The following is an 11,271-nucleotide window of genomic DNA, read 5'->3' as shown; positions in this document are numbered from 1 at the left end:
CCAAAAATGTTAATAGAGGCTAGTAGAGTTGCTAGTTCTGGTCTGATAGAGCGACAAATACATAAATAGATGTTAGTATTTTCCCATAGAAAATTTGAGTCAGATACAGCTGGCAATATACTGTATGTGTGTAATTAGGAACACACTTTGCCCCCAAGTTTTTCTCATTAAAAAAAAAAAAATAAGAAAAAGAAAAAAAAAAAAAACAATTTTAGGACAATATTTGTGCAGAATCTGTTTCTTAATCAATTATTTAGTCCCACAGGCTTGTAGCATAAGCTTTCCCTTTGTTCACTGACAGTCCAAGGTCATTACAAGGTTCCTCATATGTTTTTATCCAATCAAATCTATCATAAAGACTTTGACAATATGCCTGTGACAAACACAGCAGCGTAGCATAGTGTATACAATAAGCTATCCAAGCTTAGGCTAATAAAGGTTGTACAACATGCATGGTTTTTGTGATACAATACAATGAATCTTCATTTCAATAAATCTATGAATGCGTCAGAGATGAGCGCATCTCATCATGAACAAAACATTTCACAGTGCAAATGAAACACACCCTGCCTTTGAATTATGTTGTTTTGCACTCATCCCTGAGATAAGCAAGCTAGTGACTCAGATAGAATAGGTCTCCTGTCCTAGACAATCCCATGATGAAGAGAGACAAAGCAGGAGCCATAAAATGACTATTTTTAAGAATGTGAATATGATAAATATGTGCCATTTCTCTCTCTGTATGTCTCTCAGTGTTCTGTTGTTACTGCCCACTGCTGATGATACCAGCAAGTCAATGCTGTTGCAGAAATGTCTTAATATATTTAGTAGTTTTTGCAAGTATATATTTTTCATGTCATTAATGTAACTAATCACAACGTATTGCTGCTCGGTACATGTATTTTTTCTTGCATCCAGCCTTACTGTGGTGGGAGAGGGTCATTCAACAGACTTTATTGTGTACATGTGTAAATGTGATAAATGTTGAGGTGATAAAACCTTGGATGATACTGATTTCTGAAAATGGTCCGTGGTCTGGGACAAATGGGGGAGGTATGATTTGGTTCAGTCGTCTGCTCAGTTCAGTAGCAAGAACAGGACAGTATTGTTGTTTTATCTCAGAATCAAGGTGCTCAACAGTCACGTAATGATACGCATCCAACTTTCACAGTGTTCACACCCATCCAAAGATCCCCAGCAGGCTCTATGTTAATATGAAGGAAGATCAGATGATGGAAAAAGCACTGTTAAGGTTTTTTTTTTTCTTTCTGTCTTCAGATGTACCGTGGTGACTGTGAATGTGTGCAAACTGGAACATGTGATGAAAACATGATATTGAGGAAAAGTTGTAAAAACAAAACAAAAAAATCTCTAAAAGTGTTTTTTAAAGGTTACAGTGAGGAAAAGAAAGACAAATTGGGAGGTGCTTTTTTGTACAGGTGTTTACTACATTGTGTCTGCAATTATTGTTATTATTTCTTTTTCTTTCTTTTTTCTTTTTTTTTTTTGCCAGGTCACAATGAGCTCATTCTTTATGTAGTGTAAAAGTTTGCAACTATTACTTCAAACTTATAAATGTTACAGACACTTTAGAGCAAGCACTTTGTACATGCATATATCTGATGTTTAAAATAGTATTCAGATTTTGTATCTTGGAATAAATCAAGTCTATGAATTAAATGTTATTATAAAACAGCATTATGTTTTTTACTCAGCACAATAATCAGACAAATGAGGAACCTTCGATATCAATAAGCTTTTATCCATAGGATATATTTTACACTACCAGATTGATAGGATGATGTACTGTAATGGAGTATTTAATATTTGCTATAAAGATTTATGGATAGATAGAGCTGATAGATATAGTCTTTTATGAAGTCATATCAAAATATATGCAGAGTGAAATAGTTCTGCTCTAACTCTACACTCTCACATGTCTCCTATGTGATTTCAGCATTTCATTATTATTAAGGTGCATTTTGACACGTTACAAAAAGTGTTTTATAGAGATGTTCTGGCCTCCAGCTTTTTGGTTTTGTGTAAGTTCAAGGGTGGCTTTTGTCACTCTGTTAAGCCTGGAAATAATTGAGAGTGCTAGATTTTATGCTGGTTGTTCCTCTACATCAAATGAAGAGAATTCTGACAGATATTTTTCAGCTTTTTGGGGGAAATTAATTCTTGTCTTGAGTACTGCAGTATATAGCTCATATATATGTATATGTATGTAAGTTCAGTGGCCCCAATCTATATTTCTATCAACGTGTTATTTATTTGTTAACTCAGAGCCCTGACTTCACCCCACTACCTAATCTGGATGCAGTGGAAGGGGCAGTGTGACGAATGTGTGCCCTGTTGTTCTCTGACATGTTTCACCCAGGCTCATAAAACTGGAAATATTCTGCATGTCAGAATTAGAAAACAGCTGCATTGCGGTCTCAAGTGTGTATACCATAATTTATCAGTTTGTACCAGCTTGATGAATTGATGTGACTTTATATTTTCATGCCTCAATCATATTTTCCGACCCCCTGACCTTGGAGCCACTGTCCTTGTCTGTTGGCTGTTGTTTTACTCAAGGCCAAGAACTGTGTTGATCTTTGATGATTTGATATTGTTCTCTTACCAGTTGAGCCTTTCTGGTGTTGTATGTATGATTGATAAGCTCTCAACAAGTTACACAATAAATGTATATTCTGCAACTCAATCATCTTGTACATTATTTCTGTCAAACAATAAAACACGTTTTAAATTGTTAATGGTGGTTTTCAAAGCATCTTCATGGTTTTTTTAGAAAGCTCAACAGTCCCTCGGGTTTGTATATCTGTAAGTCATACAAGTGCTTATTTTAAACTAATGATCCAATGTTAGTGTTGGAAATGCAACAGCGAATTAAACAAATTAGATTTCACCCAATTATCAAGATCATGTTACTGATTATAATTCAGAACAGCATTCTATTATGGATTCAATTTAAAATGCGACTTGCCAAACTCTGACCACAAGACCTTAACTCACTGCCAACTGTGTCATTAAAAGTACACGAGCAACTCTCCGCACTGGAAAGGTCAGTTCAGATCCGCACTCTTGACAGAAAACAATGTTAATGAAGAAGAAAATGTACAGCCCACTGTCTGCCCACGGTCTGAGAGTTCAAATGTAAATGGATTTGTGCGTGTCCGTGTGTGTGTCTGAGAGAGAAGAAGATAGGAGTTGTGTGCATGCATTTGTGGTGGTTATAGGGTGAAGAATGCATAATTGTTTGCGAGTAACACAGAGGCACTTTGTGTGTGTGAATGAGTTCACAAGTGTGAGATTATCTCTCCCTCTCTCGCTCCCTCTCTCTTGCTGGGGTAAGTGGGGAGGAAACGGCTGCAGAAACAGTTGTGCATCAGGGGGAAAGCATATCGGACAATTAGGACAGAGGCTGTGTACTGCACTGCTCTGTGTGGGACTGATTGAATCAGAGAGGCAGCCACTCACAGCTCTTCGTCTCAGGACATTGCAGGTAATTACCCATAAGTCACTGTTCCCCTGTATTGGATCTTCAGCCCAATTACGCCCACACAAGCAGTCCGCCTCGGTCTCATTTATTACCTCCGGTTGCTTGTTGACCTTTTCAGACACACAGTCTGACAGGCAATTCGGATACATTACACCGAGCAGTGGGCGTTACACTTTAGGTCTTGGAGACAATTTCACAGGTTTTGAGCTGGATGTTGACATCATAATGAAAAGCGTTAGCATAGAAAAATGAGCTTAAGATGCTCGTCTTGGTTGATGGCACATTTGTTAGTGCTAAATGCATCCAAGGTCATTCTAAATACAAATAAAAGCACAAACAAACAAAACACCAATAAACCAACTGGACAGTTTTTGTTTAAATAGAATAAAAGCCATTTTGTTATTAGAATCAGTCAGCAATATTTACATGCAAATATGTCACAAACAGAAATAAAGCTGAGGATCAAAAATAATGTAAAATCACAGCTGAGCAAATGGCATTTACATGTTTCATTTTGAATAGTTTGACTTAAGTGAGAGAATCTTATGAAATGATAAGAACTCAAATTCATCCCTTACAGATCCCTGCTAATATATCAAGCTGGCAAAACGAGGACAGTTTGAACAGCTGGATTTGAAATTGGATGTGTTGGAGCATGTGTGACAGAGATATGCTACAGTAAATCATTGGAATGAAACAGTTGCTCAGGTTGATCACTTGAACTGAAGAGGTGCCCTGGTTGAGGCTCATTTGGGTGGAGCTGTCAGAGAATGTGGTCAGCCTATAGGAAGTCGGCAAAGAGGACGATAACTATTAATGTACTCAACAGTTGGCTGTTTACAGAATAGTGGTATTATGTTGTGTAGATCTCCACCGCCATCTGCTGACAGATATGGGCAAAACCCTTTCAGTGAGCAGTTAAATCTTCTCCTAGGAAGATTTCTGAGGGAAAACAGTTCCATCTATGTAACACATGTAACACATGTAAAAGATAGAGACTCAAGATCTTCATTATCTGTGTATTACTGGACTCTAGTGGCCAGGCTGCAGGCTTCTATGAGACAAGTGTTGAGGGTAATATGAACTCTGTGCTTTGTTGAAGTCACATGTGTCCAACTTCTCAGGCACGTGTAGGATAGTTGCCAAATTTCACTCCCACACCTCCTGACTAACAATCCATGAAAGGCCACATTATATATATAATACTATATATATAATGTGGCCTTTCATACTACTATCTAAATATATATAAATACACACACACACACACACACACACACACACACACACAGACACACACACAAACACACACACACACACACACACACACATATTTCACTGTCAACTTTTAGCTTTGGCACAAACAAAAAAAACAAAAAAAGTGACTCAATCATCTTTATTCATCTCTCATTTTCCATTTGTGATGACCTCAACATAATACAGTTCTCTGTGCAAGCATCAGGTTTTCAGGGTGACTGTGATCTTCCCACAGAAACCATCATAAAGTACAGAGTGTATTCCAACAGTTTGTCATTGCTTTACTTTCCTTTTCTCTCTGCATTTTCCTAAACATTAAAGCCTTGTTTTTCGTTTTTTTTCTTTTTTTGAACAAGCCTTACATAAATGTGCAATTTGCAGCTTACATAGCAAATGTAGTAAATGCTGACAAGAACAAAAACAAAAATACAGGAATGCAAAATACTCATCGTTTAAAATGTGCATGTTGGAGGTGGAAAAAAATGCACCTCAGATGTGTTTTATCAAGAAGTACAAAACCAAAAGAAAGTCAATAATACTGTGATTATACAGTATGTGCTCAAGGATAATGATCAATAGCATGCCCAACAAAATAAAAGCATTGCTGGTATAAACTTTTTTAGGTTTGCTTTTACTTGTTTTTTGGACTGTCTCAGTAACGGGCCAGTGCTTTCAGAATAGGATCTTCTCTTATTTATGTATTTTTCTTAATCATTAATTTGTGCTGTACTTGCAGATTCTGCCAATTTTATTTTTTTTTCTGTTTCCGTAAGTGTCCTCTCATACTGAATTCTGAAATATTTGAAATGCTTATCATGCTCCTAAAGCACCCTCTCCTCTCTCTCCTGCCGGACTTCATACAGACGCCACTAGAACGTAGTTTCTGCGCCTGGTTTCATAAAGGATGGAGAGAGGAAAATGGAAAAGGTTCATTATGAACATGACAACCATATTCACACCTGAGAAAGGATGAGCGCAACCCACTGACAGACATGTGAGACAAGTGATGGGTTTTTAAGGCACAATCGAATTATTTGGATATCTGTTGCCAAATGTTGCAAGTAACCAATACATGCTTTAGTTGGTGTTTTTATCTTCAAAATTTGAACCATTTATCCCACATCCATGCTGTCAGGGACTGCCCCATCTTTTCCCAAGGTAATACTTGTTGGTAAAAGAGCGCTTGGTCCTGGTGATGCTGGCTGATGTTAATATGAGGATGATATCAGAGCCAGCTTACAGCTGCTCTCATGCTCAGCTCACAACGCCTGGGGGTCAGGCTCATTGGGCTGGCTGAGCAGGCTCTCATCCTCAGCTCGCAACGCCTGGGGGTCAGGCTCATTGGGCTGGCTGAGCAGCCTCTCATGCTCAGCTCGCAACGCCTGGGGGTCAGGCTCATTGGGCTGGCTGAGCAGCCTCTCATGCTCAGCTCGCAACGCCTGGGGGTCAGGCTCATTGGGCTGGCTGAGCAGGCTCTCATCCTCAGCTCGCAACGCCTGGGGGTCAGGCTCATTGGGCTGGCTGAGGCTGCTGTCAGTCAGCAGGAGGCGAGCGTCACTGTCAGGTCTCCCTAATATTATTGGCTGCATCGCCTATCAGTCCGTGTCACTGTCAGGAGGCGGGCAGCGCCTCATCACAGTGTCAGAGACCAACCGGCTGCTCACTCCCTGCTTCCCCAAACAGCCTGCGTCAGTGTCAGCATCAGCTGACCTTAGGAGAGGCCTCATTGTCAGAGCCTGCTGTCCACTGTCAGCTGTGTTTTGCCTTTCACCTAGCCTTCCCTGGCACTCAAGGCCTCACATGGGCTCCATGGGCCTCATGTGACATGTGGTGCACGTGCACTGCTTGCTGCATCTGCCCTAAATCTGCCTGTTGTTGCCCTTGAGACACCCCACCATCTTGCACTTGCCCCTGTGCTCCATGGTCATGGCCATGGCCAAAGCCACGGGGATGAAAACCATGATTATCGCCATGGTGGCCATGACCATGACCATGGTGATGTCCATGATGGTGACCATGCCCATGACCGTGACCATGTCCAGTGTCTTCCTCCACAGCTGGGGTCCCATCTGCTTCAGGCTGTGCATCTGCTTTCTCTTTGCACTCCTCTGGGGTCTCAGTGCTCTGTGGAAAAATCAGGAGGAGAAATGCAAAAGGGCCAAAAGAGATTTCAGTGTGTGAGCTTATTTTTGATTAGATCTTTTATCTGAGGACTTATGTTTGTTTTAATTCATGTATATTTGTGCAGTTATGTGTGGTCTATACCTCATGTGTGCAGTTCCCACATATGCGTTTGCAGTAGGTATCTTTGATTGCACCCTCAACATGACCTTGTCCAATGATGGAGTATGGGAGTGAAATGTGGTTGGTGAGACGGCCACACCTGATGGCAAAGGGATAGAAAAGCATGGTGAGGTCAGTTTATGGCAACTATATTGGTCAAACTAAATAAAGAGGAAAACAAGAGAAAGGCCATCTGCTCTTGAAGGAACTCTCCAATGCGGGTAACAAACCTGTCATAAATGAGAAAGTCATCTTTCTCTCCGTTCAGTGCCTGCCAGACATCAGGCTGTTGCTCTTCCTGTTTGTACAGGGTGATGCTCTGAGACAGCCTCTGTGCTAGCATGGTGTGCAGGCGCTGTGCATCCTCTCCCTGGTGGTTAATGACCATGTAGATCACATCCCTCAAACCCTGACTCTCCAGCTTCTGGCGCAGGCCATCTATTCTGCTCAGAGAGGAGCAATCAGAGACCATGAGTTTAAATATGTGTTGTTAATAAAGCTTCCCCGGTAAATGTCTGCTTAACAAACTAGTATGAACAGGACACTTCCTCACTAACCAAGCAGTAAGAATGTTTTGCTTGCTTTGCCACAGATTTAGGACTCATAGGGTGCAATGTAATGTCATGCTTTTTCTTGAATGGACAAAAGTGCAGGACGAGAGGTCAAAGTGGACACTGGCTAACATATGATGGGCACATACCTGGCAGCCTGCACCAAGCAGAACAGTCAGCTGGCCTGTAAAAGCGCCACCACCGTCACCTGGCCCATCGCCCCCTTCATTGGCTCCACCTCCCCTATCTTCCAGGCGGGCGGCAGCTGACAGCGAGGCCCACCCCCGTCACTCTCTGCTCCGCCCCCATGGAGCAGGCAGAGAGTGAGGAGCAGGCTGAGGCACGCCCACATCCCTGAGGTGCCTCCTCACTGCCCTAATCTGCTGAGCAAAGAGAGGAAGGAGATAGTGTTGGGAGAGGGGGTGGGGGCAGCAAGAGGACACAGAGACTGATCAAACTGAACAAACAAAAGTGATGGTACAAAAGATCAGAGAGGGGTCATCATTTTAACATTCTTCAAATCGCCCAAGGTATTCCCCCCAAACTGTACCTCTTTTCAACCAACTTCTGACTGGACTGGATATGACTGTATATGGGAAACTGTGCAGCAGTTTATATTTGAAATTCCCAAATCTGTGCTGTTTCTATACACATTTAAACTCACTGATATCACACAGTAAACACAGAGAAACAGCATATCGTCCAACAGGAAGAGTGCTTGAATGTTGTAAACAAAGACTCTTCTGCAATATATTACCACATGCATGACCGGAAGAATTGTTTAATAATGTAGAAAATTGTCCAGTGGCTGGTTGAACTGGGACACAATGATACACTGCAAGCATGACAACTTCAAATGTACTGTATTGAGAAAACCCCTTAGGTGCTGTGTTGCAGCATTTTATCTGTTTATTTATTGTGGCTGTAAAAAGAAAATGCAAAAATACAGTTTTCTTTATGGGTATTTCCTGCATTTTTAGTAATTGGATAAAATCTGTCACTTACCTGTTGGTTAAAAAGTTTCCTTCTCTCTGCTCAGTTCTTCGTTGCTGCAACTCCTTGAACAAAAACAAGCCTCCTCCCCCGCGGCTCCCCCCTTTTATACTCTGCCTGTTGTTTTCCGATCTGGAACGAGGACAAAGTTCAGTCCCAGCTGTATGCTGATGCCTATGTTTTACTGCAGTTAGCAACTTTTTTAATGGTAAATGTTTGGCAGCAACTGGCTGTTTGACAAATTTCTTGAGGAGAACAATGTTAGGAGAAAAGCGGCCTCTGTATTATTGGCTGGTTAAGATTTGTTAGCACAGGAGATTGGTGCATTCATTTCCCCAGTAAATTAAATTATTTTACATTGGATAATGTATATCACAGTTTGTGAATTATAAATTTTCAAGAACATTGAAGAACATTGTGCAACTTGTTGTTTACCTTCAGGACAGAGAGAGAAGTGAAAAAGGACAGAGGGCGGGACTCTGGTTGCTGTCCAGCATGTTTCTGCACGATCCACATAAACATATTTAGACAGGAGACATTCAATATGCACAAGTAGCATAATTCCTGAGGAAGTATCTAGCACATTACCATATGAAGACAAACTAGGACAATATAAACAGTGTATTGTTTAGCACTGAATACACGGAGATAATAAGTGAGCAAATGTTATTCTTATAGTTCAGGGAAAGCAAAAAAATATGGAGCACTCATAAATTAAAAACAGGAATTTAGCTCACCCAAGCAACAGACAAAGAACAACAAAAGCTTCTTGATGGAAATACCCTCTAAAATACAATTAGCTGCTGAAACTAACTTAGAGTTTCAGGCAGTCTATTAAATTATTCTGCAGAGTTCTTATTGTCACCCAGTTATATGCGAGGTGTCAGTTGTTAAGTAACACTGCAATGAAGGGCAGTAATCTAATCTAACATTTAAGTATATAAAAGTAGTTGTTAAAAACCTGGAGGGTTGCCTGTCTGCAGATATAGGTCATGCAGTTCAAAGCAGCTGAGGCATTATTATCAGATTTCTAGGGTTAAAGGCCAGTAGAGTTTTAACTAGTCAGTACATGTCAGTGTCATTGTGGTTTATAAGATATTATCTGTAACTATGACAAGCAGTACAGGGAAAGGACACAATTATAACACCTGCCCAGTATCAGACAATCTTACACAATAATTTTATTCCCAGGATATTCACTATATTTGCAGCTTATTGTTGTGACTGTTTTCAGTGAGTGTTTGTTTATCTCCATGGTGATTTTTATGTTGATTCCACAGTGTTGTTGGTTTACCTTGCATTAGGCGTTTCTGCATCGTGACCACCCCTACCCAAAGTATATCTTCACAAAATGATATATTTGAGATGCTTGTCCTGATTCAAGGAGTCCTCTCAGGAACACTCAAGTCACATACTGTAGTAATGGTTTTACTCTAGGGGATGTAATGACAAGAGGACAAGAATTACTGCAACTAATCCCTCTAGTTAGAATTAAGTTAGAACTAAAGCTGTACCAGGGCTGATTCAAGGAGTCACAACAGAAAACATGTTTCAGTGTACAGAGCAAATGAAGGCATCAGTGTCTATTAACACCACTTGGTTGGTGCAGTGATGACTTTGCTGTAATCAACAGTCAGCTGACACAACAGAAAATAACCTATGACTTTGAGTGTCCTGCCAGAACTAGTTTATTCTGTGACCCAGTGTTACTCATTTACAGCGTCTGGCAATGTAGCACATGAGGTCACACTGACCTGAATGAGCTATAAACATGCATATAAGTCTGTTTCAAAGATATGAATTGATAATATATATCCACACTAAACCATATAATATAAACAGTAAAATGTAACACAGATGGTAAGATACTTATAAACCTTTTTCTGCAAATAAAATTCTTAATAATTCACAGTTTGGTCTTATTACTTTATTGTTAGTTTGGGGCACCTATTGGCACTGGACACTGACAGACATTATCCCTTAGTCTTTATCCATAGTTTATTACTTCTATCCAACAGTATGATGCAACCTTTATACAGGTCATACTTTTTTTTAATCTAAGCTATTTCTACGTACATAATTAGTTACATAGTTAGAACTGACTGTACAGTTTTTTTCATTTTACCATATATGTATACTGTATATGTACATGTATAACCACCTAAACATCTTTGAAAAAAAATGTCTCAGCCATATCTTAGCTCTCCAGACTTTAGCCTTGTGTAGAGATGGGTGATGCATACTGTGACATGCATTTATTTTTATCCAAATATTCACATATTTCATGATGGTGATTAGTGGATGGAAGACAGCTGTGCCTCTTCATATTAAGAGGGGCAGGTCTTTTTCTAGAAACATATTGTATCTTAATATACTGATGTTGGTGTGTTCACTCGTGAAAGGATCACCAAACGGGCCAACTAGGCACAAAAAGACTCAAAACAACTACAAAGAGACATAAACTGACTAGAAAGAGACTCAAAACAACTGCAAAGACACAAAAGACCTGCATTGAGTCACACAATGAAGAAGACACAAAATAACCATGCCAAGATGCAAAATAACTACTAAGAGATGGATACAAAACAATCACAGACATTCAAAACCATCGCAAGGGATGGAAAATAACCATACAAAGACATGTTGAGATGCAAAACAACCACTAAGAGACACAAAGAGAAT

At 40.1% G+C, this 11,271-nt stretch overlaps 1 protein-coding gene across 3 annotated transcripts; it reads right to left on the bottom strand.

The window, feature by feature from the left end:
- Nucleotides 1-4,886: 4,886 nt before the first annotated feature.
- On the bottom strand, nucleotides 4,887-8,721 carry selenop (selenoprotein P). 3 transcript variants are annotated; one of them, XM_071483388.1, is made up of 5 exons: nucleotides 8,602-8,721; nucleotides 7,746-7,979; nucleotides 7,276-7,488; nucleotides 7,028-7,145; nucleotides 4,887-6,886 (listed from the first exon to the last, which is right to left on the bottom strand). In XM_071483388.1, exons 3-5 carry the CDS (start codon nucleotides 7,295-7,297, stop codon nucleotides 6,622-6,624), a joined length of 405 nt encoding a protein of 134 aa, XP_071339489.1. In that variant the 5' UTR covers nucleotides 7,298-7,488; nucleotides 7,746-7,979; nucleotides 8,602-8,721; the 3' UTR covers nucleotides 4,887-6,621. The 3 variants fall into 3 exon arrangements, with proteins under 3 accessions (XP_071339489.1, XP_071339488.1, XP_071339487.1); XM_071483387.1 differs by having other exon boundaries at nucleotides 7,746-7,976; XM_071483386.1 differs by having other exon boundaries at nucleotides 6,164-6,886; nucleotides 7,746-7,976.
- Nucleotides 8,722-11,271: the final 2,550 nt, after the last annotated feature.

Source organism: Trachinotus anak, unplaced genomic scaffold (assembly GCF_046630095.1).
Source record: "Trachinotus anak isolate AG129_WGS33_773 ecotype Australia unplaced genomic scaffold, CSIRO_AGI_Tana_v1 ptg000008l, whole genome shotgun sequence".
Taxonomy (NCBI): domain Eukaryota; kingdom Metazoa; phylum Chordata; class Actinopteri; order Carangiformes; family Carangidae; genus Trachinotus; species Trachinotus anak.
The sequence above is the reverse complement of the archived record's forward strand: the minus strand, read 5'-3'. Positions and strand labels throughout refer to the sequence as shown.

What these genes read in the sequence shown, in the direction of transcription:
- selenop (XM_071483388.1), bottom strand. Translation starts at nt 7,297, where the DNA reads ATGACTTTCTCATTTATGACAG. An exon ending in GACTTTCTCATTTATGACAG is followed by an intron (nt 7,146 to 7,275) that starts GTTTGTTACCCG and finishes CTTTGCCATCAG; the next exon opens with GTGTGGCCGTCTCACCAACC. An exon ending in GTGGGAACTGCACACATGAG is followed by an intron (nt 6,887 to 7,027) that starts GTATAGACCACA and finishes ATTTTTCCACAG; the next exon opens with AGCACTGAGACCCCAGAGGA.